At 54.5% G+C, this 26,307-nt stretch overlaps 3 protein-coding genes across 5 annotated transcripts; 1 reads left to right on the top strand and 2 right to left on the bottom strand.

The window, feature by feature from the left end:
* Nucleotides 1–6,156: 6,156 nt before the first annotated feature.
* LOC142062414 (chemerin-like receptor 1) lies at nt 6,157–9,184 on the bottom strand. The gene is made up of 2 exons (XM_075104734.1): nt 9,066–9,184; nt 6,157–8,537 (listed from the first exon to the last, which is right to left on the bottom strand). The coding sequence occupies exon 2, from the start codon at nt 8,517–8,519 to the stop codon at nt 7,434–7,436; it is 1,086 nt and encodes a 361-aa protein (XP_074960835.1). The 5' UTR covers nt 8,520–8,537; nt 9,066–9,184; the 3' UTR covers nt 6,157–7,433.
* An 811-nt stretch (nt 9,185–9,995) lies between these two features.
* SHMT1 (serine hydroxymethyltransferase 1) lies at nt 9,996–16,386 on the top strand. 3 transcript variants are annotated; one of them, XM_075104730.1, is made up of 12 exons: nt 9,996–10,085; nt 11,211–11,335; nt 11,894–12,039; nt 12,317–12,432; nt 12,524–12,684; nt 12,846–12,927; nt 13,153–13,365; nt 13,640–13,756; nt 14,113–14,235; nt 14,533–14,649; nt 14,832–14,942; nt 15,445–16,386. In XM_075104730.1, the coding sequence occupies exons 2-12, from the start codon at nt 11,234–11,236 to the stop codon at nt 15,612–15,614; spliced, it is 1,458 nt and encodes a 485-aa protein (XP_074960831.1). In that variant the 5' UTR covers nt 9,996–10,085; nt 11,211–11,233; the 3' UTR covers nt 15,615–16,386. The 3 variants fall into 3 exon arrangements, with proteins under 3 accessions (XP_074960831.1, XP_074960833.1, XP_074960832.1); XM_075104732.1 differs by lacking the exon at nt 9,996–10,085 and adding an exon at nt 10,153–10,177; XM_075104731.1 differs by lacking the exon at nt 9,996–10,085 and adding an exon at nt 10,835–10,914.
* Nucleotides 16,229–25,992, bottom strand: SMCR8 (SMCR8-C9orf72 complex subunit). Its single transcript, XM_075104728.1, has 2 exons — nt 23,489–25,992; nt 16,229–21,270 (listed from the first exon to the last, which is right to left on the bottom strand). Exons 1-2 carry the CDS (start codon nt 25,843–25,845, stop codon nt 20,817–20,819), a joined length of 2,811 nt encoding a protein of 936 aa, XP_074960829.1. The 5' UTR covers nt 25,846–25,992; the 3' UTR covers nt 16,229–20,816.
* Nucleotides 25,993–26,307: the final 315 nt, after the last annotated feature.

The following is a 26,307-nucleotide window of genomic DNA, read 5'->3' on the forward strand; positions in this document are numbered from 1 at the left end:
CACTCACTTGCAGCACTCACTCAAAGCACAGACATCTGTTTGAAATATGTGAGCAGAGAGGCCATAAGCCTGTTTGTAGCCTCACAGAGATGCAGCAGTAATCCTCTGCCTTTCCTAGAGTCTCTTCTGAATTGCACTTAGGTGTAAGGGAATAGACCTCTCCTAACACCTCGACAACACCCCCAGTCTGTATTTTTCTGCTTACAGGCTGGAGCTTCCACAGTTGATTCAGGGCTGTTGACCCTAGTAGGTTCTTCTTTTGTTTTGTTTTGGGGATTTTATGACAAAGGGGAACAGGGTTTTGAGCTTTTTGTTAGCCTTTTCCCAGAGCTGCAGAGATTTCTGTCTTAGCATCAGTGTTGATCGCACGATTTCACTACAGGCTGGTACGGCAGAGCAGTTTAAGGCAGAACAACTAGAAACAACACATGGTGAAGCACTGACCCATAATGCAAGTAACAGCCTTCCCCAGAAGCATTTTTTAATACCCTAGAGCACCCAGAATTTGCTGACTATTTGATTCATGCTGCCCCAAATTCCTGACATTGCTTAAGCAAACCACAGGCCAGGAACTAAAAGATTCTGTCTCCTGAACCCTTTTCTAAGGCTACTGCCTTTGTTTTCTTAGAACAAATCAATTTCTTTCCTGCCTCTGTTTTCCTGGGCAGAGGAGTTTAAGTTTAAATCTCAGCTCCCAAGGGAGAGGGATTTGTTAATTTTACAATATGCTATCCAAATGCTAAGAGTTTAACGAATAGTTGCTCCAAAATGAGTACCCAGATTTTATTTCATTTACAATGATTCAATTAGCAGTCGCCTAAGGAATTCTGAAAAACCGCTGGATGTGAATGTGCTGGCTCACAGAGATTTGTTGTTCTTAATCCAGATGCAACCCTGGCAAGTAGAAATGTGCAAAATAAACCCCTGCGCCTGGTGCAGCCAAGGTGAAGGGCACTGCTCATCAGGTGCTTGGCTGGACAACAGCCTGCATCCATCACCTGAGAGAAGACAAATGCTACTGTCATCCAGCCTCCTGAGCTTCATCCATCACTGCTCAGCCAGGTTGGCTTTTTTGTTTGTTTGTTTGTATTGGATTGGGTTTTTTTTAAAAAAGGTGGATATTAAAACTCACCTACCAAACCACCCGACAGTGAGAATTTTCAGACATGGTACATCAAAGAAACGCAGCCCTGTGAATAGGTTTGGCCTCTCCCAATGGTTGGTCCTACGAGGCATCCCGAAAGCATCCTCTACCCTACGCAGCAGCCCCTCTGAGCCCGCAGGGAGGTTCTGTGGCACACAGGCACATCCGCACTGAGCACAGCCTAAAGGCTGCCCTCTTCCCCTGCCTTCAGCTTTACTGCCTTGGAAGAGCCTGTGTCTGATTTCCAGAAGAACCTGGCTTGGATATTAGCCAGCTAGGGAGGCAGAATGCGAAGCAGCTATAAATGTATTTCTGAATCGAGGGAGGGAGGATTAATTTTATAATTTCTTGGGATTGATCTGGAAGATAGCATTCCCTATGACTAGGAACCAAAGTACCTTAAAAAAAGGCCCTGGTACAGAGAACACATCTATGTGAAGGGCTATGTACATAGACAGCACTCTCTTACTGTTTTATCAATTACTACTGCCTAGCTGTGGCTTGGCCATCTGCAGGAAATAGGCACAGACTCATTTTGTTACAGTCCTGTTCCTCCTGAGTCATGAGGCTTTGCCTGAAAGACTCACCGAGTTCAGTTACTTTTCCTGTTCCTAAGCATGCTCTCAGTTCTGGGTCAGTCTGCAGTGACTAACAGACCTGCCACATCAGCTTCAGCACAGAGTTATCTCCAACCAGCCTTCAAACAAAGAGACGAGAGGCTTGTTGGCATACCCGGTGTTTAACAGGTCACTGCACAGACAAACATCTCAAGCTGGATGAGAGGGCGAGGGTTTGAACAAACATTGCCCTGAAACAAGAATTGGCAGTAGTGCCTTTTGCTTTGTTTGCAGATTCTCTTTGCTGCGTTCGTGCGCAGTTCTGTCCTGCAAAGTCTGTGTAACATCCAGTTAACATCCATGACCTTCTGCTTGTAGATGTGGTTTAGCCCTTCGATTTGGCTTTAGACAAATGCAGTTGCACTGGACAGTGAGGTCATGTCGTTCTAGGGAATTTGAACAGCTCCACGGTTAACGCCAAACATCCTGTTCCTCTCTGTCCTACCATGACTTGTCATTTACTGCACTGAGCTACAGCTCCTCTACAAACAGAGAGGGAGTGCGCACGCATCATGCCCCATACAGGCATTTAGTGAACATACAGGAAGGGCTTTAGTTAGTCACTGGTCACTACAGAGCAGGCTTGCAAATTGAAGCAGAATTCGGTACAGGAGAAAAGATCCCATGCTTTGTGTGCACAGGTGCATGGAGATAGACTGCGGGATGTAAAGAAAGATTTGGTACCAGCTCTGCCCCGTACAGCTAAGGAGAAGCTGGGAGAGGTGCAGGGAAGGACCAAAGTGCAAACAGTGAGGAGCACCCTGTTCCCCTCCCAGTTTGGTGCCAATCAGGACCGACCCTGGACCAGCAATAGCAGGTTAATGCCCTTGCTGGGTGGGCCCCTCACCCTGCTGCTATGCCAAGAAAGGCTGAGGAGGCCTGGGTGAGGCTTGGCCTGCACCACTTCCTAATCAGTATCTCCCCTTCAGAGAGAAACTTTTTACCAGTACTGGTCCTCTAACTGGCCATATTGTTCCTGCCCAATTTCAGCAAGCTCTGGAAGAGCTTCTGCTGTGAGACCTCCATGCGCTGTCTTTTACTTGACCTTATCTAACAAGTCCATTCCCCAAGCTCAGGAGCGGGACACTTGAAAATTTTACTCACCGGGAAAGTTTCACCAGAGGAAAGGCATGGGGACTGCTAGGTTTCACAGAGGCTTTTATGGTCTCATCAAGTTCTCCATAATGAGAACTTCCTCATCTGCTGCAGTCTCCCTCGCATTCATTTGTACCCACCATCATGGTGCTGGTACTTTCAAGGTTGTCTTAGCTCCCACTCTTTCCTCCCTCTTTCCTCTTAACTGTTCAGAGCCCAGCTTCTATTCCCATGCTCTTATCCAGGTCCCAAATAGACAATACCTTCTCCTCTTGAGCTACCACTTGCCACATCCTTCCTGGCTGGTTTTCTCCCTGATATCTGCAGCTTTGCACAGCTCCAGAGCCACTTGCTGTACTCTCTCCTCCAAAGCAAGGCAGCAGCAGCTCTTCTTGAGATCCCTGACTTACGTGCTTGCTAAAACACTGCAGAACTGCTGGGTATAGCAATAAATAATCCATGGCTGTCGAGGACCTACTGTTGCTGCAATACACCCCAGGCTTTAACTCCTTGAGATTCTTCATCATCATCTTCATTCACCCTCATCTAGGATCCTGTCTTTGTTACAGAAGCAGCTGTGTCACAAGACCCAGTTACACCATGGCTGTCCCTCAGCAGGATTAAAACACCAGTTATTTTCTCTTGTACTAAAGATGTAAGGACATCTTACCTTCCTGCTAGACTCTAGTCTGACCAAAACTGTAATGCTGATCCAGTACCACTTAGGCCTGTGCCTGGATCAGGACAGGACACGACCGGGCTGTAATGGGATTCTGCCAATTCTCTTTTCAGCATACAGAGGTCTGTCATCCCTCACCCAAACTGGTCCCGTGACATAATTCTTCCCATCTATGCCGGCTAGTGAAGTATCACCATCCCTTGCTACCTTCCTTGGAGGGCAGCTCTGGACCACAGCTGCAGCTGGCACAGTTTCTGCACTCAAAAGGCACAGCCTGTGACAAAACCTCTAACCAAAAATCACCTGCCAAGCCTTTCAGAGCTTTTCACCAAGACATTTTGGTGATTCTGTATTTACCTTGCCCAACACCAAGGTATTAATGACCTCATCAGACTGCCCACCCATGTCTGCTAATTCATACCAAACACTCTGACTATCAAAACTTGCTTCTTCTCTCAGCTAAGGCTCCTCCATGCACAGCCTGAACAACCCTGTGCGGCCCCAATGGTTCTGCATGTCCCAGCCCGCTGTTTGTAGGAGTGGGGCTGTTGGATCGGCCCCTCCGTGGCACCAATGAGGGCCTCACACCAGCAGGGCAGCGGGTTCAGCACCTTTCTCAATAACTGCAAATACATGGGGGGATCAGGCTGTTCCACCCATCCAATCGCATCTGAAAGATTCTTGAGAGCAAAGCTGCGTCAGAGCGGGGCACAGCTGCCAGAAGAGTCATTCAACCTCTTTAGATTGTTTGCATGCCTTTGGAAACATTCCCCCCCCCTTTTTTTTTTTCTTTTCATTCAAGCTTTGCTAGATAAGTGCATGACAAACACAAGTGTGGAGAGATTGAACAGCCCTCCTCCTAGTTGGGAATGAGGGACTATTACAATTACCACTGTGATAATGAGATAGTCTGAACATGAGGGAACTCAATACAATGGGAGATTTATCTTGGAACCAGTCTCTTGGCAGCCTGACCCCATATTGATGTCAGCATGGCTTCTCGTTGCACAAAGGCTGGCTGGGGATCAGACCCGTGATGACAGACCCATCTCTATCTCAGGCGCATCCTGTAACACAGCAATGGCCGTTACCATCAATAAAACATTCGCTTCCCCCTTTTTTCTCCCAACAATACTTTGGCAAGTGTTCTCAGGAATGGCTGTCTGAAAGCTTTCTCAGCACCTTCCCCATCATGCACGTTCAGCTTTGTAAAGTCACGCTGTTTTGCTTAGGTGCAATAAAGTGCCACTTAAAGTGGAAGCAAGTTCTGGGGAGGATAATTCAAGAGGGTGAGAGAGCGAGCAGCTTGGTCTCAGGTCTGGAGTCGAACGGGGTTAAGAGATGAAGGAGAGCTGCTGCACAAAAGGCACGCTGGCTTGGCTGGGATGCCAGGGAGGAGGTGGTGCTATGTAGGTTAGTTACCCTCCGGTATCCCAGTGGTAATTCCATAGATCACCCAGGCACTCTGCTTCATTTAACTCACGTTGTCCCATAGGAATCCTGTACCCACCTTGGATGTCCAAATGACCCAGAAAATTGCTTTCTTTCCTACCACAAACCAGGTCAATACTTCAAGTCCTGACCTTCAAGGGTGCTGGGCTGAGGAGAGAGGCGTGACAGGAGGCTGAGGCCTTGGTCCAACACTTGCAGAGCCTCTTGTCACAAGGAATTACATGGCCTCTGCAAACAGATAAGGAAAACCAGAAAGAGCAAACATGGGTCTGCACAACCTTGACACTGCAATCAATGCTGTAGTTTACCACCAGCAGCAAGTAAATAGCCCCGGAGTTGCATGCTGCATAGCAAACATTGCAGTTTTATCTGGATGACAGGCAGCAATTCATGGCAAAGGCTAAATCTTTCAGTTCTCTCATGCGTGACATACGGATGGTCTTGTTACATTCCCTGTTCTCAGCGGGTTTGTGCATGAATTTAAGGTTAAGTACATGCACTCCTGTAGGATCACAACCTTCATTTAGTATTGCATGGCCCAGCGGACCCATAATTAATCCCTAACATGTTCGAGTGGCAGCTCTCACTCAGTAATGTCATCTGTGCAGAATAGTGAGGGGTAGGTGTAAATTCATAGGTTCAGGCTGGGAGTTAGAGGATTTTCCAGCCATTGGAGCAATGCGGCTCCAAGGCAGGTTTCGGGCAGCGTGAACGGGACAAATGGTAGCTTGGGCCATTTTACAGGCAGATTGGGCAGACCAGGAGAAGGAGGTGTGATACAGTCACCCGCTCGTTCAGCTGCCTCGGGTGGGCTGGGAATGGCAGCACCTCTACCCTGCCGTTCCCTTTTATGTGACCAAAAAAAACCACTTAAAAAAATTAAAGTGGTTCAGAGGCTAATCAAGCCTGGGAGGAAAACCCCCGCCATCTTCATCCTGAGCAGTTTGCAAATGTGACACTTGAGAAGACCCAGCCCAGCCACACTTGCTCTTCTTCCTTCTCCAAACCACTGGTTTTCAGTCATGAGGGTGGCTGCTAATGCCAGTGGCTTGTTTCCAAATTCTGGGGATTTCATCTTTTTATCTAGTTGTTCTATTACCAAAGATGATTACACTCAGTCCAGTTCGATCACCAAGCATTTTATCACACAGGCAACACAACAGGCTGCGTATGTTTTACATAAGTTTAATGGGGTTTAATATTCATTCACCAACAGTAGAAAATGTCAGATCTCTGCTATTTAAGGGCCAGAAAGATGTCTAACATGCATGCAGACAAGCTTTGCTTGGAAATAGCTATGCTGTACATCAAACCTGAGTAACTGGAACGCAACCAATAATTCATCCTGCCACAGCTGTTGGGAGAGGAAAGATGAGTGTCTTACTGGCTAGTCCAGACCTTACAAAAATACATATAGTCATTTCATTTAACCCTGTTTCTTTAAAAGATGCATTTGTGAGAGTGGCTCCGGATGGGTCCCACTGCATGTTCAAGCTGCTTTTGTAAAAATTATTTTCTCCTTAAGATTTAGCAGCCCATGTGTCAGACTGGACTGATACATGGGAAAGGGTCTTTGTATTTTCTTCACTGATTTAATTACAAGGGACTTATGGAATAGCCCTTCCCTCCCTCCTCTGCTCCTCTGGACAGCCAAAATGCTGGCACAGCCGTACACCTCCGGCACAGCCGTACACCAATGGTGCAGCTGCACCTGATTTTTCCCTCGGTGGAAACCCAGCAAAGATGAGCTGCCAGGAGAGTCTGGCAAGGGCAGGGAACAACCTCTCCCCTCGCTCACCACGTGCAGAGGCACTGCGGGCAGGTGAACCCGATGGAGCTGCAGACAGGACTTGGCCCTGACTGCCTCCCCCGGGTGTGTGTAGGGTGACCCTGGCTGGGCTGGGCGGCAGCACGGAGAGTGCCTGCAAGCTGCCTCCTCGCGAGCCCCGGAGGAGAGGAAAGTAAAGGGAGCTCTGCCGGCGGAGTCACAAACCTGGCAAATTTTATAAAGGGTCCCCTGTTAAAAACCAGAAGCTGCAACAGATCAGCAGCGCTGAGGCAACCAAGTCTGACAACCAGCAGCCACCACCCAGGCTGGGGCTGCCCTCTCAGCACATGCAGCCAGGGAGACAATTTCCCAGGTGTGATGGACCACAGGGGATGGAAACGGTTCAGGGAAATGCGGCAGCCAAGGAAGCGGCACAAGGAGCAAAACGTACTTGGACTTTCCCACCCTGCTGCAGCTCCAGAGAGCTGTTTGATTTCCATAGCGCATGAAGTCATAGTAGGCTTGAGATCCCTCCAAAACATCAAATCCCACTTTGTCAGCATGCAGAGCCCTTTGCAGCCCCCGGTCCTGCGATCATAGCTCTGAAATGAGGGGAAATCACAGAGAAGAGAACGGCTCCCTCCAGCAGTGCCAGCAATGCGGCACACCAGCGCCTGCTCAGACCCTCGGGACCTCCGCTTCCGAAGCAGACCTGGACTTTCTCCGGCTGGTCAGGCTGCCCAGGACCGACTCCTCACTGAAGGCCCCTTCAAAGGTTGACAGGATGGACTGGCGAAACTTCTCCTTGAAATCTGGCCCCACAAATACATACAGGATGGGGTTGATGCAGCTGTTGAAGAAAGCAAGGCTGGAAACCAAGGGGATCCCTATGTAAAGGGCCATTTTCATCTCATGACTGGAGGAGTTTTTGGATATTTCCAGCAAGGAGAAGACATGATAGGGAAAATAACAGAGGAAAAATGAGACTGTGACAGCAATGATAATCCTGTATGGCTTTGCGGAGTTGGCTAGCTGCCGCCTTTTCAGCTTGATGGCAACGATGCTGTAGCAGATGAGAATCACTGTGAAGGGGATGAGGAACCCGCATAAGAATCGTGTTATGATCATCACTTTATGCCGCATCCTCCACAGCCTCCGTGTTGCCTCGGACGTGTAATCATTGGACAGTGCAAAATTATTGTAGCAGCTGGTGATGTTCCTGGGGCTGACCACGGTGTCCCGAAAGACGAAGTATGGGGAGCTGAGGAGGAGAGCCAGGACCCACGTCCCCAGTGCGATCCTGGCCGCCAGCTCCGGACTCCTGCGGTTGTGAGACCAGACGGGAAAAGCCACGGAAACGCAGCGGTCCATGCTGATGACCGTCAGGAGGAAGACACTGGCAAACATGTTGAGGAACGCGATGGTGCTGTTCAGCTTGCACAGCAGCTTCCCAAACGGCCAGTGGAAGCCCAGGGCAGTGTAGGCGATGCTGAGGGGCAGGAAGAAGGTGAAGATGAAGTCAGCAACAGCCAGGTTGAGGAACCAGATGGAATTCACCGTCTTCTTCATCTTGAAGCCTGTGATCCAGATGACGAGGCCATTCCCTGTCACCCCCAGCAAACAGGCAATGCTGTACACTACCATGGAGAGGACGTGCATGCTCTTCTGGAGGCCGGAGTAGTAGTCGTGGGCAGTGGCGTTCTCGGGCTGCACGGCGGGGGAAGTGGTGGAGAAGGGCAAAGGGGAAGAGGAGATGCTCTCCATCGCCAGCGAGCTGGAGTCCTGAAATCGTAACAGCACACACCGCTATTACCTGCAGCTCCTATGGCTCAGGAGAGGTGAAAATCTTTGCTAGTGACTGGACGCAAGACGTATATCCCCAGCCAGATTATATAACTTAATATATAATTAATATAAAGTCGCAGAAACCACCACAACTGGAGAAACCGACCCAGGTTTTGCTGTTGGCATCGGCGCTGTCAGAACAACACCACCATGAACAGCCTACAACAGCAGTCTGACACAGGCCAGCAGCAGGACTGTGGAAACCCAAATCCTGCAGCTGTGACAAGTCTTCTTCAGAGACCAGTGATAAATGAAGATAGCAAAAACCATTTAGATTGATAAAAATTAAGGCAAAAGGCTGTTCAGTAAGCACCCTCCCGGGAGGTGCGTTCCAGGAGGCAGAACAGTGCCCACGGTATGTTCTGTTGTAACAGTCAGCCCTTCAACCACAAACCACCCTCCTGGCGAGCCCAGGGCCTTCCTCGCGCCCCCGCTCGCCCCAGCCCCAGTGCCGGCAGGACTCACCACCGCGCCGTGCTCCCTCGCCGCTCTGCCCACAGCGGGTGCTCTTGCCTCCTGGCTGACTCCCCTTTGAGACGCCGCTCCTCTCCAGAGAGTGACTCATGGTGCCTCGTCCCGTTTTCCCATGGCTTGGGATCACGAGGAATTTAGTAGGATCCTTATTCCCTAATCTTGTTCCTCAATTTGTGGCGAGTGGATTTAACCCCCGAAGCCCTGGCGGTCGCAGGCTCCCTCGGGCCGGATGGCCGAGCCCATCTGCTAACTGGAATTGAAGCACAAAGGAAACATGGCTGCTCTCTGGCATAACCCCCAAGGCAGCATCCTTCCTCCTGAGCACCGGGACCCCCCACCGGGCCCCGGGGTTGCCATGGGGGTCCGGAGCAGGCTCTGCTCCCCACGGCAGCGCTGCCACACCAACCCGCGGTGCCACCCGACATGCCGGCTCGCCTTGAGGCCTGGCTTGGGCCAGCAGCCCAGCCCAGGCCAGCAGCCTGGCCCAGCCCAGCAGGGCTCAGGGGTGGCTGGAAGCAATCCCTCCCCGGCAGGGGTCTTGGTGGTGCTGGTGGGGTTCTGTCCTCCAGCTCACAGGGACAGCAAGAGGCACCCCAGGGCACTGGGGACAGCCCAGGTCTGGGGGAGAGGCTCCCCCCCGGAGCGCAGGGCTGGACGGCTGACAGCAGCGGGGTGACGGCAGCGGAGGGGTGACGACAGAGGGGTGACGACAACAAAGTGGTGACGCCAGCGGAACCCCCACCCACCCCGGCCAAGGTCACCCCCGCCGCGGCCGCCACGTGCTAGCAGCGTCTCCGGACCCGCCTCGGTGCGGACCAATAGGGTGCGGGGAGGTGGGAGAACGCGGCGCTGATTGGTCCAGACACTTTCGGAGAGTGTTCCCCGCCGCTGGTTTACCCGGGCGGAGCGAGGCGGTGATTGGCCGAAGTGTTATGGGGGCGTGTCGGAGCGGGCTATGCTAGGCGCGTGGGTTCCCGCGCGGCGGCGGCGGCGGTGCGGTATCCGGCTTCGGTGAGGCGGGAGGGTAGGGGTCGTGCGGGGCCGGGGGGGCTGCGGGGACAGGGCCGGGCACGGCACGGCACGGCACGGCACCCCGCTGCAGGGTGAGAGCCAGGCAGCGAGCGTTGTTCCCTGCCACCGGTGTCTGGGCGCCTCAGCGGGAGCCTCTCGGGGATGCGGGAGGTGATGGGGGCGGGTTATGGAGCGAGGGGTGCAGACCCGGGTGGGGATGGAGCTGCGGGGCTAGGGTTCGCCCCTGCAGCAGGTGAACTGCCAGGACCAGACCGGTGTCCCACCGTGAGGGTGGAAATGGGGGGCACATGGTGGGGAAGGGGGAGCTCTGTTCCCCCCAAGCGCTGAGTGCGAGTACTGCGGCGACCTGCGCCGGGTGGACGCACTGGGCCCAGCTGTCCTGCTCAAAGCCCAAGCTCTGCACCCTACCCTTTCCTTCGCAGCCCTTTCACCATCCCAGCCCAGATTCTGGAAGCGGGGGTTTCCTCCCTGCCAGCGAGACCCTGGGCTCGGGGAGGAGGGCGGTTGGGCAGCAGGGCCACGCTGAACAAACTTCAGCAGCTTGGCACAAGCAAACTAAGCGTGATTGCTTAATAACCTGCTCACGGCCCTTCCCTGGCCTTGCAGGGTTAATGGGTAAAAAGATGCATTGTTTTCAGCCAAGGCAGAAGCTGGGCTGTCACGCCTGCGCAGGAGCTTGTGCTCTGCGTTATAATGCTAGCATCTGCCAGAAGGCTGCTGCCAGGCCCGGGCATCACGAGTGCTGTGGAGTCAAGCTGAGGCAGAGCTGCTGCCCCTCGGGGCCCAGCTCCACAAGCTTTCAGTTAAGGTTTGGGGCAGGACTCCAATCTGCTGGGGGTTTGCCTTCATGGCTATGCACAAGGGAAAGCAGCGGAGAGGTTTAAGGGTGCTGGGGAATGCAACGCAACGCATGTTAAAATTAACGTCTGTGGGTATCAGCGCTTCACTGCCATTGAAATTAAACAGCAGTTTTAATAAGATACCCTTCTGTCCCGCTGTGGAAGACGTGGGATAGGAGCAGGAAGGACACAGGGGTGCAGCATGGAGGCACCCAGTCCCGCTGCCATCCCAGCCCATCCCACAAACTCCCCTCTCTGCTGGCAGGAGACCTCAGACCCAGCAGGAAGATGGCGAACTCGACACAGGGCAATGGGGGCCTCCCCAGCATGGAGCTCTGGGCCTCCCATAACAGAATGGTGCTGGAGCCGCTCGAGAGCAACGACCCGGAGGTGAGAGTCCCGTCCTGACCCCTGCCAAGCCGCCACTTCATTTGTCTGCCAGACAGCCATGGGGATGCCGACATCCTTGAGCCAAGGATGAGGCAGGGAAATGGTCCATGGCTGAACTGGTAGGACCCATCCATCCTCCATGTCCTCTCTACCTGCAGCGAGAGGTGGAGGGAGGGCATCTTCCACCCATCTGCAGATAACACGGTCATAACTTCACATCTATTGCTCATACTGCTCTGCTTGAGGCTCTAATGGCCATACCAGAACAGCTGGCCCACTAGGCCATGTGGCAGTTACCCTTGACTCTCTAGTCCAAATGACAGCTGAATTATCTGGCAGCTTCCTGGCAGGTAAAAACCCAAATTACAGCCTGTGACCAGGCATAGGAACTGTTTGGGATCAGCTGTACCAAGAAGGGATCTTGTCTCCCTTCTCCCGCACTTTTCCAGGCCCCTCTCCATCGACCTGTCCCCTCTGAGGGTGCATCGCCTACCTCAGAGCGCCTGTGTCTCCATGCAGAGCCAGCACAAGCAAAGCTGTTTCTCTCCCCTCCCAAAGGTGCACAGTATCATCAAGAAGGAGAAGCAGCGGCAGAGGCTGGGGCTGGAGTTAATTGCATCGGAGAACTTTGCGAGCCGAGCAGTCCTGGAGGCCCTGGGGTCCTGCATGAACAACAAATACTCTGAGGGCTACCCAGGACAGAGGTACGGGGCTGGGGCAGAGTCCCACCCAACCCAAATCCTCACAGGGAGGGGAGAGGAACCACCCACACTGCCAGGCCTCGCCTCTGGAGGGGAAGTGATGTCCTGGAACTGGCAGCCAAGCTCCTCCAGGGCAGGATCTGACCCTCTCAACTTCTGTCCTTGGCCATACGTGGGACAATCTCAGCAGGGTCAGGTCTGCCGCAGTCATGCATCATTGGGTTCTCCACAGCTTGGTCACAAGGTTTGGCTTAACCCCTGCCCCGTCCTTTACCGGCAGGTACTATGGTGGGACAGAGTTTGTAGACGAGCTGGAAAGGCTGTGCCAGAAGCGAGCCCTGCAGGCATACCAGCTCGACCCCCAGAAGTGGGGCGTCAACGTCCAGCCCTACTCAGGTAACGGTGCTCAGGAGAGCCAGGCCAGCTTCACCGGCCTCTGTACACCCCAGCACCCATAACACCGTAACCCGGTGTGCTCTCGCCACAGGATCACCCGCAAACTTTGCGGTGTACACGGCACTGGTGGAGCCCCACGGGAGGATCATGGGGCTGGACCTGCCTGATGGGGGCCACCTCACCCATGGGTTCATGACAGACAAGAAGAAGATCTCTGCCACCTCTGTCTTCTTCGAGTCCATGCCCTACAAGGTACAGAGACACAGAGCGAGGATGCGGTTGTCTGAAGCATTAGCACCTCTTGAAGTTAGAAGTACTGGCATCAGGCTACTGGCATCACCTCCTGCAGGATGGCATTTGCAGCTGATCTTCACCCATGCCAAGATGGCTGAACCCTCCTCTTCCTCCCCCAGGTCAACCCCAAGACTGGTTACATTGATTACGACCGGCTGGAGGAAAACGCCCGCCTCTTCCACCCCAAACTGATCATAGCAGGTAAAGATCAAACCCTTACTGACCCCCCTGGTGACACGCCCCAGGTGTGGGTGGCTCCCCAAAGCCAGCAGCACCCTGGTAAGCCCGTGGATGCTGCAGTGCCAGGACACATCCATGCTGGCAGGAACTTGTCTGCTGTCCCCGGCTGGGCTGTCCCCATTGCAGGGCTGTCCCAGGGTCCTCAAGCCTCTACTCCTGTCCCCTCCACATCCCATCTCCCCGCAGGTGTCAGCTGCTACTCGCGCAACCTGGACTATGCCCGCATGCGGAAGATCGCCGACGCCAACGGTGCCTATCTCATGGCCGACATGGCCCACATCAGCGGGCTGGTGGCTGCTGGCGTGGTGCCCTCTCCCTTTGACCACTGCGACATTGTCTCCACCACCACCCACAAGACCTTGCGGGGCTGCAGGGCCGGCATGATCTTCTACCGCAAAGGTGCCTGACCTGGCCAGGGAGCCAGAAGAAAAGCTCCCCCCAGGCTGAGGGGGCTGCAAGTTAAAGCTCCTTCCTGCTCTAGCTTGAAAGGAGGGAGGGCAGGAAGGTCTGGGGTCTCCTGAGAGTGTCTGGGTTGCTTCCCAGGGCCAATTGTGGCCCAGGTTTGAAGAGGAACAACTGCAATCCCTGCTCTGAGAGGCCAGGGGTGAAAGCAACTCGTGGGAGAAGGGCAGCTGTGCTGCCTCGAGAGTGACCCTGCCCTCCCCTCCCACAGGCACCCGCAGTGTGGACCCCAAGACGGGCAAGGAAACACTCTACAACCTGGAGAGCCTCATCAACCAGGCAGTCTTCCCCGGGCTGCAGGGAGGCCCGCACAACCACGCCATTGCAGGTATGCATCCAGGCTGCCCACGAGCTCCAGGATGGCAAAGGGAGCCGGCAGAGATGTCCTGGCTGGGCTCTGACCCCCAGCAGCAGTGCAGGGGGCTCCAGCGGCCCCGAGGGGCTCACAGCCTGGAGACACTGCAGCAAGGAGCAGCTGTGTCCCAGCATTGCCCAGGGAGCCACTAGGCTTGTCCTATCCTGCCTATTGGCTCACAGCAATGCCACGAGCCTGGTTAGGGGAAGGGGCAGTCCATCAGTTTGCTCAGCTTCCAGGGTGATGTCTGCTGGCACTGCCACGCATCCCCAGCAGCTCTCCCAGTGGGAGCCCCCCAGACTCTCACTGCAGTCTGCCTCCCTCCACAGGGATCGCCGTGGCACTGTGGCAGGCCATGACGCCCGAGTTCAAGGCCTACCAGCAGCAGGTGGTTGCGAACTGCAAGGCACTCTCAGCGGCGCTGATGGAGCTGGGCTACGACATTGTCACAGGTGAGGACAGATCTCAGTGGCAGGACAGGGCTCACCCCCACACGTGGCCCGGGGTCTGAGCCAGGCCACGAGGGCACCACGTGAACAACGCTACAGGCAGGGCTCTGCCTGTCGCAGTTCCTCAGGACATCCGCAAAACTGTTTCAAAGCAGCCTCCCTTCCCAAGGGCAGGCACCCTTCCACCCCCAAAACCAGGGGCAGGCCCTGCTGCAATCCCAAGCATTTGTCCCTGACGTCTCGCATGGGAGCAGCGTTTACCTCGGTCCCACATCCCCCACCAAACCCCTCTCTTTGCAGGGGGCTCCGACAACCACCTGATCCTGCTGGACCTGCGCAGCAGAGGCACGGATGGCGGCCGGGCTGAGCGGGTGCTGGAGATCTGTTCCATCGCCTGCAACAAGAACACATGCCCCGGTGAGGGATTCCACAAGCTCTGCCGCATCCTGGCCCACACACTGGGGATCTCCCACGGCCTGTGCAGAGCTTCCTGCAGGGCTCCCAGCTCCCAGTCCACACTGGACACTGGGAACCACGCTGAAATCCCATGCGTGGCGGTTTCGGTACTGGGTTGTCACAAATGGCTTGTTCTGGTGCAGGTGACATCAGCGCCCTGCGCCCCAGCGGCCTGCGGTTTGGGACGCCGGCTCTCACTTCCCGCGGCTTCCGGCAGGATGACTTCCGCATGGTGGCTCAGTACATCCACAGAGGTGAGGCCGGGGAACACCTGCAGGGCCGAGCCTCGGCTCCGGCAGCAGCCCAGGGCCGGAGCAGCTCCTCCGGCTGAGGGGGCACAAGCGGGGTGGCTTCCCCAGCAACTGGGGAGGGAGTGCACACATGAGTGAGGAGTAACTGTCCCACCTGCACATCTGGCCATGGGAGAGGACATCTGGAACTGGCCAAACCCTCCCCACCGCACAGGCAGCGGCTGAAAGCCCGGATTAAAACTGTACCTTGCGGAGACTTGTTCCAGTTGTCCTCAGGGGTCCCACACCAGTTTCCTGGGGCAGCAAGTCCCTCATGGCCCTGCTCCTTCACTGGCATGTGCCTTGGGGAGCAGCCCCGGCGCTGCTGCGGGGTGTGCAGGGCTGAGCCCCCAGCCCAGCCTCGCAGGCTCCCTGTGGTGGGGCTGGGAGAGCCGTGGGATGCAGCAGGCGCAGGCAGAGGCGTTGCAGCCATGAGGGCTGACTGACGTCTCTCCTATCCTGGCAGGGATTGAGCTGACGCTGCGTGTGCAGAAGGACATGAGCCCAAAGGCTACGCTGAAGGAATTCAAGGAGAAACTGGAGGATGAGAAATACCATGGGGACCTGAAGGCACTGAAGGAAGAGGTGGAGGCCTTTGCAGCGACCTTCCCGCTCCCGGGGCTGCCTGTCCTGTAAGGGGAGGCACCTGCGCCGCTCCCAGAGCAATGAAGTACCCGGGACTGTGGCACACTCGCACCTCCAGCCTGAAACCAATGCCCCAGCACCTTCTCCCCGCACCTCCCTGCTGGCACTGGCTGCAGTGCAGCACCAGCTCCTTGTTTGGCTCTCACTCACCCCTCCCCACTTGTCTGGGGTATGGGACCCCCTTGAGCATGTCCACCTCTCTGGAGAAACCAGCCCTTTCACCACCCAGCGCTACAGCTGGGACCAAGCACCAGGTAACCCTCAGCCTCAGAGCCAGGCCTGGGTTTGATCCAGCTCTTGCTGGCTGCAGGAGTGGCAGACGAGGTTTAGGCAGGCCTGCCCATGCTCACCCCAACGCCCCCACCTGCAGCCAGGTGCTGTGCCCAGCTGCACAAGAGACCTCACAGCCACTAAAACCCTCCCTGGTTTCCTCGAGGATTCCCCTTCGTGCGCACAAGCTCCCTCTCCACAAAGTGCCTTCCAGCCTCCGCAGGGTTTGACAAGGCCAAGCCTTGCCCCAGCCCCACGGAGAACAGCCCTCCTGGGATCACATCCCGTCCTAGGCCGCGTCTACCGGTATTTTCTCAGACCTCTGAGCACAAAGCTTAGGTAGAACCATTTTTTAATAAGCACGGTAAAATTAAGAATTTAACCACAATGTATGACAAGAATTATAAGCTTTAAAAAATACAACCAATTTTTTTTTTTGTATTTCAAAAATATCTGAACCCAAATAAATAATTTTTTTTGTTTTTTAAAAGTACATTTCTTAGACTAGTCATTTGGTGTTAACATCTGTTAAACTCCTGTGCGGTAACACTTACAGCACGACACTAAGACATGCTTCTTGGATTTCTCCCAGTCACGCTCGCTCTAACTACCGACGCAAGCATTCGGCACACGCAGGCACACACACGTAACTCAACATGCAGTAATAGGATACAGTGCTTTAAAATGAGAATTCATCACAGCCTCCTCGCAGCCCTCCGAGGCAGCTCTTAGCCCAGCCCCATCCCCGTGCCAGCGGCAAGGCGGCCAGCGGGACCAGGTACCCTGTGTTTCTGCCTTCCAGTTAAAACTCCTCGCGGGGACCAGCGCGCACTGGGTTTGCGACCCCTGCGGTACTGGGGTACAGCCTGTTTGCTCTGACGTGCTACTGGGGCACAGCGCGGAGCAGGCGCTCGCCTGCCTGGGCAGCTCGCTGAATGTCCCATCGCACCTTATCACAGGAGCCTTTTCACAAGCGCTGCCACAAGCCCTGTGTCCTGCCCAGCTCTCCGAGATGCCGAATCCGCAGCGTGAGCTGTCACCTGCCACCAGAGCGGGGGCACAGGGCCCCCCGCACTCTGAAAACCAAAGAGCTGGCCTGGGGGCCTGGAGCCATCCGCTCTCACCCCTCAAACGCCTCTACCACCCCTTACAAAATGGTGAATATTGCTAGAGTATAGGCAGTACTTCCCCAGTCAAGGCATGACAGCTTTGGAGCTGCTTAGAAGTGATTGCTGCTGGAAGAAATTAAATCTGAGCACTATTCTCTGAGAAATTAAACCTGTGTAGGGTTAATATCGCCTACTCCTATGGCTGACCCTCCTCGGGGTGGGATCTGAAAGCAGTGGGCTAGCGTAGCATAGAGCAGGAGCTGGCAGTCTGCCTCCCACTGAAGGAAAGCGGAAGAGGAAGAAGAGGGAGCCCTGCACTCCCAGCCAGGCGACAGACAGCTAGGGGAGACCTTTGCTCTGATGAATTCTCGGTCAGGCTTAAAGCCTCCCCTCCCAGACAGCCAGCAGAGAGAGAGGAGGGAGCCAGAGCCGGCCGTGCGGGAGGCGGGGGCATGCTGGCAGCACTCACGGAAGCAGGCGACGGCCATGCGTGGCACCGCTGGCTCTGGCAGCCAGAGGGTCGGTGCGGGAGGGCTGGTGAGTATCGCACTGTGGCTGCCAGGAACCTGCCCCGCTCGTGGTGGAAGGATGGCTGGACGGCAGCACACGGCGCTCGGGTGGAGTGGTGCAAACCGACAGACACGCATGCCGGGATTCATTGCGGGAGCTGTTAGTGCGAAGATCGTAACTTGTTATAAGTCTGCTAATATTGGAAGCCAGTGAGGTAACACAGTGAAGATGAGGAAAAAGTCTTAAAGTGCCGATAGAGGGATCTTTACTGTACAGGAGCAGAAGGTCAGACAGAGAAACTACTGAGCAAAGAGGAATTCAGCTCCCAAACCACCAGCTGCACCCGGACTCCCCCTGATATCTGCCATCGTTGCGGGCGCCACAAGCAGCGAGGGCAGGCCGGGCTCTGGCTGCACCGAGGTGCCGCAGCCCGATGTAACCCCCCCTTTCCCAGAGTCTGAGCTCTGAGGTTACCCTGCCGTGAGGCAGCTTTGGGAGGACAAGCACTCCGAGGCATGTTTGCCCACAGCTCTTGCTCAATAGCCGAGTTGCAGATAGTGCAGAGCTCCTGTTTTGAAACAGGCGAGGAGCCCAGCAAAGACCCCAGGGCATCCTCCCAAATCAGAGCTGCTTCACCGCGGAGAGATGAAGCAGGTCGGACAGGCGGTAGTGCAAGTATTGCTCAACACAGAGGGAGCAACGAGAAGAGTTATTTATCAATTGATGAGTGAAGCCGAACACCACAGGTAGAGACCGCTGTGACTAAGAGATCAGCAAACGCTAATCATCAATCCTGCTCCGCCGCTCTGCGCTGTCAGCCTGGAGGAAGATGCAAGTGAGTCAGCAGGGAAAAAGTTCATCCCTCCCTCCTCAAACCCAAACAGCACTGGGTTGTTTTCCAGCAGGAAACAAGCTCCCGTGCCGAGCACTTCTCCAGAGCTGCCGGTCAGGCAGGACGCAGGAAGCTTTCGTCTGCCTGGTGTCACCTGCGTTACTGATTTACTGAGATGCCTCTTCCCCCAGGGAATCTCACCTCAGCTCTAGTGCAGACGCCGTCCAGGTACAGACAAATCAACAGGGGACACCTCAATTCACTTCAGAAGGCAGGCGGTTTTGATGGACATGGAAGTCTCTCACCAGCAGACTCAGTTTGCATGTGACAGGAGGGCACAGTTAGGAAAGTAAAATGCCTTTAAACATGCTTTAAAGGCATGCAGCCCCGCGCACAGGCACACTGCTCCCCTGCAGCGAAGGTAACGCTGCGCTGCTTCTCAACTGTGACCTAAAAACACCGTCACAAGCAACCCCTGACCTTGGAAATCCCTCTGGAGCACCCTGAGCTCAGCTGGCCAGGCTGAGCTGGCCTCAGTGTAAGCCATCAGAAACAACACTAACATTTAAAAGAGCCTTTCGGCCCTGGGCATTTGTACCTACTGCACCACCCCAAAGAGACCCTTCCAGGCGAGAGAAAGAGGCGGCAGCGGTACTGAAGTGCAGATGCTGGTGCCAGACCTCCCCAAGGGGCCTCCTTGCCTTCAGGACAGAGGTTTTGGGCCAGTGCTGTTCTTGCAGCAAGTTTCAGTGGGGTCTGAGCCACATTGACAAACCCCAGTCTTACACAGAAACTTCCCTGGGCAGGGAAGGAACATCGCTTTCATCTCCAGCACTGCCTCACACCATTGCGATAAACAGAGGTTTAAAAAACAGAAAAAAACCCAAACCAAACAACACAACAGCTCATCTTGTATGATGTCAGCTGTTCTCACCCCATAACCAGAAGAGCGATAACAAGAAATAAAACCAAGGCTATCTTTTCTAGCAAGGCTTTTCTTGCTAAGAAGTGTCATGGGGGCTGCTACCGCCACACAGCTCCGGGCAGAGCAGACTGGGACCAGAGGCCAAGGAGCAGCATCTCCTACGAGACTCCAGAGGGAAGCGCTGTGCCCGGGCACAAAGCTTTTGGCACTGACAGAACAATCTGGGAGCGTCACCACGCCGATGGCACAACCTTTATGGCACAGGCAGTGGCACAAAAGCTTGAAAGGAAAGTCCTCAGCATCCAGGATCAGAGCGTGGCAGATCTGCCCCATCCAGAGCTACCCAGGATCACCCCAGGAGAGGTAGTCGAGACGTGACAAATGTGGCGACGCTGACTCTGCTTTACTGCAAAGCACAAAAGTCAACTCCCCAACAGGAAAAAGAAAACAAACAAACAAACAATAAAATAAACCAAAATAACCTAGTTTGGATACATCGTGGAATCCAATACGTTAATCCCCGATCTCTCCTGAGCTCTAGTATCTCACCCGCCAGGCAGCCTGCTCTAACAGCCTGCTGTCCCACATCGTAGCTTCAGCTGAATTGCACTGTTTGTTTCCCCATCGCTAAAAGCACCTAAAAACGAGGGTCTCCCCCACTCTGTTCAGTGCCCCTCTCTCCTTAAACGGCCACCCTCAACCTCACATGCTTTGAGAATTCCTGGTCTCCCTCCTGCCCTTCTCAGAGGTCACCCAGCAAATAGGACGTGACAAATTAACAAGGCACAGTGCTCTACATTCACAGCAGCGGCCACCTCGGTGCTCACCAGCGTTAAGGAGTCTTTCCACGTTCCAGATTTTAAAAACACTGAGAGAAACAAGCAAACGCTTTCTGGAGAGAAGCGTGTGTGCCTCCACTGCTCTCCCACCAGGCAACCCATCCTGGGAAGCGCCAGGAAACTCAGACAAATGCAGAAAGGGACACACCATCCGCTACTGCTGTGCACAGACAGGTAACTGCAAGCTGCCACCCTGCCACGGAGCTTCCGAGCTACACTCATGCGAGACACTGGTGGATTAAAACACTTCATGTGGCCTTCACATCTCCCCTCTGGTCTCTGCCCTGGCTGCATGGAAGGGACCAACAGCGTTTAGGGCTCTGGCAGAAGCACACGGAGCACCGCATTATTTCAGAGGCTGCACACTAGTCTTCATCCCCAAGACAGCCCACCTCTCTCTCCATGCCATAACCCTCCCCCCCCAGGATGCTGCCATGATACACTTTAAAAGTCAATAGTGCCCCTTCTAACATTTAAAACCAGAGTGCCCGGCGGTTTATGTGATGGAATATCTACATTCTTGGCTACAAGGAACCACACAGAAATGCAGTCCCTCAGACACCGATTTCTGTGGAGCAGAGACGCTCGCAAACACACCGGCTTCTTCGCCCCTTCCCAACACATGAGAGCTACTGCAGACAGCGTCATTGTCAAGCACGGATGAGCTTTGTCAGACTCCGAGTACGCAGGCAGACAGCCCGCGCGAGGCTAGATTTTGTACAAAAAGCTGGGAACATAGTCAAATCTGAGCAGAGGGTTCACCCCCCGGCCAGGTTCCTGAAGGTACTGCAGCTTCAGCAGCTCAGCTAAGTACTGCACGATTTTGATATCTTCATTGGCAAGGCCCAGCTGAAGCTTCAGAAAGTTCATCCTGCGATTCACAACGGATTCCTCTGGTTCCCTTTCGCTGATGGGAAGGTGCAAATGATGGCAGAAGGTGAAGAGGAAGGCTTTCGAACACAGCTGGGTGAGGATACTTTGGACGTGCATATAGTAGGTGCTTCCTCGTTTGATCTGCGTGCGGTGGTCTGCCAGCCGGGACACCAAGGTGCCTTTGTAAAGCGGGCAGCGGAGAGTCTTACTGTCGGCGTCCAGAATGCTGACGTACCGGCTGTATCGGCTCAGGGCGTGCAGCACGTTCACCCCGGCAGGCGACGCCATCCTGAAACAGCAAGGAGAGAGGTCACGGCTGGAGGGGACCAGACAGTTAAGCAGCAGACTGTGTCCACGCCCCTGTATCGCACACACCTTCCCTCTAGCTCATGACCTGGTGCAAGAGCCTCTGCGGGCAAATAAAGCCTAGCATAGAAGAGAGTGGCCAAATAGTCTCTCCAGCCTGCTAGATCCCAGAAATACCTTGATCCCCCGGATCCCCACATGCACTGATCCACGCCGTGTGTGCGCTACTTCATAAACCGCTGTGATTCTGGGCGGCTGCCTCCCTCAGTGACTTGGAGAGGGAGCAATAGGACATCACTGGTAAACAGAAGCAAATCTTGCGGCAGCTGGGAGCATCTGTATGAGACGCAAGGACTCAGAAACCCAAACCAGCCCCCGCCTTGCCAAGAGGTCCGCGTTGCCCCCATATCGCTGTTTTGGGAGGGAGCCGTTCTCAGGTGGTCAAAGCCCTGAGCGGAGCGAAACCTTCTGCCCTTCCTTTAAAAAGGGAACCATCCTTAAACCAGAATATTCCCTGGCTGAGCATGGGTATTTTCCACTCAGGTGCAAACCCACAGCATGTTCACAACATAAAATTATCCAACAAGCCTAAATTAATGTTATTTAAATGCAAATTACAAGCTTACGCAAGCTCTACCTTCTGCTCCTCAATTCTGTGTGGTTAAAAGTCACTCAGTTGACATCCAGCTCCCAGCTTCAAACTAGGAGCCCCGGCTGCTGGTGTAAGGGCTGCCCCTGTGCCCAGGCAGCGTCTGGCCTTAGGAGATGCAGCACCCTTACAGGAATAATTAATTTAGCCTCTAAGTTCCTTCCCAAAGCCCTTGGACAAATGGTTCGCTGAGAACACCCACTTTAAACTCAACACTTAATTATCATTCCACGGAGGAGAGTTTAACTGACTGACACGTTACAAGCAGTTCTTAAGAAAAAAAAAATTACTTCTGTTTAGAAAAATTGCATCTAACCACAGATATTGAGCAACAGGTAAATACTTGGGGCTTTTAAAAACCCCAACAGCAGAGAAGTTTGGGAGCAGCTGTTGGCAGAGCTGTCAGCCTGCCGCATGAGCACAGAAATGAGGGGAAACTCGCAGATTAGGATAATTTTGTCATCCACAACCCCCAGCAACGCAATACTCAGCAGCCCAGAAAGCAGATTTCTGTATTTTGATTTTCAAGCTGCTCAGAAACTCTCTTTGAGGAGCTATTCCAGCCCGGCTCTGAGCAATGGGCTGCCACTCTGACTCACACTGGTGACAGCAACGGCCATTCCCTGTCATACCTGCACCCAAAGCACCAGAACGCATCCTGGTACCGCACAAAGAAAATCCTTTTCATCACAGCAACAAAGGCAGGGCCAAAATCTTGAGAGCTGAGCAATTGCTACTTGCTAATATACACTATGAAGCCGCACTTCAGGACTGGGGGCTGGGGAAGGAGTGCTTGCTTTTGCGACGGTCCTCACCCTGAGCAGAGGTTTCCTTTGCATCTGAACTGCAATTCCAACCCCGCAGCCCGCTGAGCTCTGTGGGCCTTAGTGCAGGAATAAAGGCATGTTATAAATAAGCCTCTGCATCCTCTCAAAGAGAGTTCACCAGCTGCATGCCTCCGCCCTTCCCCCCAGCATGCAGCCGGCACACCCTCGCCAACACGGCCCGAGGTGCTGGCGCTCCAATGCCTGACCTCCCGAGCTCATCACCAGCGCCTCATCTCTTCATCAGGGTCCACAAGGAAAAACCCTCCCCATTAACAAAGCATCCATTTAAAAACCAAAATTCTAGCTAGAAACGTCAGAAGAGTTTTGGCAGGAGATGAGGGAAAGCGGAGGGCACATGGGGACTCCAGGAGCACCCCTACCAGATCATCCAGGAAACCAGCAGGTTTTTGTGTGTTTGTTCTCTGCTTTGCCAGGCTAAGACCTAAACCAGAAGGAAACCTCCTGGCCAAATAACTAGTATGAGCCGGGCAGCAGTGCCCAGCAGATGTTTTAAATATTAACACTCAAGTGAAGCTGGATATAAAGAGAGAGACAATCTACCCCACTTGAAAATATATCCCATAAGCAGAAATTCACAGCAGCCACGTAGGTAATTAGACAGAGACCTCCCCTGTGCACCATTTCCCCTCTGAAATTCCCACTTAGGAGGTGAAGTTTTTATCATACACCTCGATGCCAATCAAGCAAACAGATCCTTGATTTACCTCTGGAGCCCGATCAGCTTCCACTTCTGGAAATCCACAACGTGCAGAGGGGAAGTGACCCAGTGCTTCACGGGCTTGGCGTAGATGCTGCAGTTTGGCACGAAGATGGAGAGTGCCGTCACAAGCTTCTTGACTATCGCTTCCTCTTCCCCCAGCACGATCAGGGTCCTCCCGCTGAGCAGGGAGTAGATGGCGGGGTGAGCAAAGGGGTACTGCCTGATGAACCGCAGTGCGTTCTGGCCAGCCTTTTTTTTGTGCCTTTCACTCGCCTGGCAGGCAGGGTGAGCGGGAGAAGGCGTCCTGTCGGAACACGTGGAGGCGGCGCTGCTGATATAGCTTGTGGAGTCTGAGCACTCATCCAGGCTGCTCTTACTGACCTCCCTGCTGCCCGTCAGGTAGCGAGAGTCAAGCTCATAGGGAAGGAGCCCCCCTGAGATGCCATCGTGGGAGGGGAAACCCCCGAAGCTCCCGCGCAGCCCCTGCTCGGCCTGCCGGTACGGCTGCGGGGGAATCCTGACCACCCCATCCTCATCACAGGGCTTCTGTCCCAGGTCAGGCAGAGGCTCAAGGAAGTTGGGACTCTCCTTCCCAATACAACAGGCAGAGTCAACCTGCACTAAGTTTTCCTGTTTTGAAACATCATCTTCCTGCTCATTGGCGTTGTCCAAGGTTAGTTTGGGGGTAAAACGAAGGCCTCCCTCTTCATCATCCGCATAAGGTTCCTCGTTAATGGCACTTGGGTAGCTCGCTTTGAAATCTTCCGGGATGAGTGACTCGGAGGGACATGTGCTGAGAACCTCGATGCTGTCCTCGCTGACAGTCCTCCGGCTGCCCACCTTGCTCCTGCCCGCCTGGGGGCTGGGGCTGACGGGTAGGCTGGCCTGGCTCTCCGATTTGGTCAAGCCAGAGGCGGACTTCTCCGTTCCAAGAACCTCGATGCTCTCACCGCTACTGATGCTGCCCTTAATATCTGCGTCCAGATAATCCAGGTTCTCCTGGTGTTCAAATGTCACGGACTCGGTCATCTGGGGTTCTTGGGGGTCCTCGATTTCTTGCTCCATCTTGATGGGCACGCACTCCACGCTGGACTTGTAGGATCCCAAGCTGATGATGACTTTAGGAGCAGGCGACTCTTCCCCACACTTTCTATCAATGGCATCTTGGCTGAGCTCCTGGCAGCCTCTGTACTGTTTTATAGGTGGTTTTTCATGCAGAAAAGATACGTCCTCAAAGAGGAAGTTAGTTACATTTTGTTGCTTTAAGAGTGCCCTACTGATCTGCTCTGTCAGGAGGTAGCACACGTCACCTCTGAAAGTCCTCTCGATCTGATGCAACTGGTCAAGAGTTTGGTTGAAAAAATAAATATCGCAGAGTTCCTCCAGTGTCTTCAGCTTCTTGTCAAAGCACTTGGCAGACTTGGCTTTAATGAGTTTGGGGGTATAGGACGGCACGTGGGCATAGAGGTGCGTTTCGCCAGGCTCAGCAAGGTTGGAGGTAGTCAGGTCCTGGTCGCAGCCCGCGTTAGCCTGATCCAGCGCACACTCTGGCTCATAGGGATGGAAGTCAGACTCCTTCAACTTCCTATAGGGATACGACCTGATTTGTTTCAGCAGATCTTGGTGCTCGATGATCAACTTTTCCACACTGGCCAACTCGTTGGCCTTCTCGATGGCTTGGGTTGTGTAATACCCTTTGTCATTGGCTTTCTTTTGTATCTCGGTTTCATTGTGCAGGACGGTCCTGGTGTAGTCGAGATCTTTCAGTTTCTTTTCCAGTTCGCTAGCAAAAGCTTTCCTGTTCCCTGTCTTTAGGCATTCGGAGGCTTTGGAGAACTCAGCGGAGAGTTCCTGAAATTGTTGCATGATTTTGTGCTCGTCAGCAGAAATATAGGCCATGCAGAAGGGCCTCACAAAACCCCTGGCTTCGAGGTCGTACAGAGTCAAGTGGTGGACGTACGCGAAGGCCCCTTCCTTTGAGTCCCCCAGCACCACTTTGGAGTCCTCCACAAAGTTCAGTTTCGGGTAGGCAGAGCCGGGTGGGTGCCCCACGAAGGAAGCCTGGTAATCCACAGACATGATCCGAAGGGAAAAATAATTGAGATCGAAAGTGCCCGACACTTTGGCATCATCGGGGATGGTCAGGAGGGGCTGGGGCCCCACTTGCTCTGAGAACTCGGAGATGAGGATGAAGTCCTGGGTGAACTTGGAGCTGGCGACCTTGGCCCAGGGGTTGGCACCGTGGCTGGCGAAGGGAAAGAGCGGCACCGAGTACTCCTCGGGCAGGGGCGGCTTGCTGCACAGCTCATCCTCCAGCTCCTCCTCTCTGGTGAAGGCCACCACGTCAGGGGCGCTGATCATATTTCCCGCAGAGGGGGACCGACATGGAGCAGCGAAGCTCCCTCCCGGTGTCCCCCTCCCGCCGCCACCGGGCCCTGCGGGAGGCCCTGCCGCAGCCCAGGCCCGCCCGCAGCCGGGACCCCGCCGCAGCCCCCTTCTCCCGCCGCCGCTGCCTCACACCTCCGCCATGGCCGGGCCCCGCTCCGCCGCCGGCCCCGCTGCTCCGCCGCCGCCGCTCCCCTCACGGGCGCCGCAGCCCGGCAGCCATCTTGGGATCACATGACGCCGCGACCTCTCACCCCGCCACCTCCCCCTCACTCTTATGGCGATATTAGCTAGTTTATTTTTAAATCTCCGCCACCCCTTGGCGTTACTTAACCCGGGACAGGCCCAGCGGCGGGAGGAGGCGGCGAACCGGGGCGGGATGGCGGGGGGGGACACGGCAGAGGGGCGCCGCGGGGCCTCTTGGGAGCTGTAGTTCTT

Source organism: Phalacrocorax aristotelis, chromosome 10 (genome assembly GCF_949628215.1).
Source record: "Phalacrocorax aristotelis chromosome 10, bGulAri2.1, whole genome shotgun sequence".
Taxonomy (NCBI): Eukaryota; Metazoa; Chordata; class Aves; order Suliformes; family Phalacrocoracidae; genus Phalacrocorax; species Phalacrocorax aristotelis.

Coding starts and splice junctions, on each gene's coding strand:
- LOC142062414 (XM_075104734.1), bottom strand. CDS start 8,519: ATGGAGAGCATCTCCTCTTCCCCTTTGCCCTTCTCCACCACTTCCCCC.
- SHMT1 (XM_075104730.1), top strand. CDS start 11,234: ATGGCGAACTCGACACAGGGCAATGGGGGCCTCCCCAGCATGGAGCTC. Junction 12,928..13,152: donor CCCCAAACTGATCATAGCAG/GTAAAGATCAAA, acceptor ATCTCCCCGCAG/GTGTCAGCTGCTACTCGCGC. Junction 14,650..14,831: donor CAACAAGAACACATGCCCCG/GTGAGGGATTCC, acceptor GTTCTGGTGCAG/GTGACATCAGCGCCCTGCGC.
- SMCR8 (XM_075104728.1), bottom strand. CDS start 25,845: ATGATCAGCGCCCCTGACGTGGTGGCCTTCACCAGAGAGGAGGAGCTG. Junction 21,271..23,488: donor AAGCTGATCGGGCTCCAGAG/GTAAATCAAGGA, acceptor TTGCTGTTTCAG/GATGGCGTCGCCTGCCGGGG.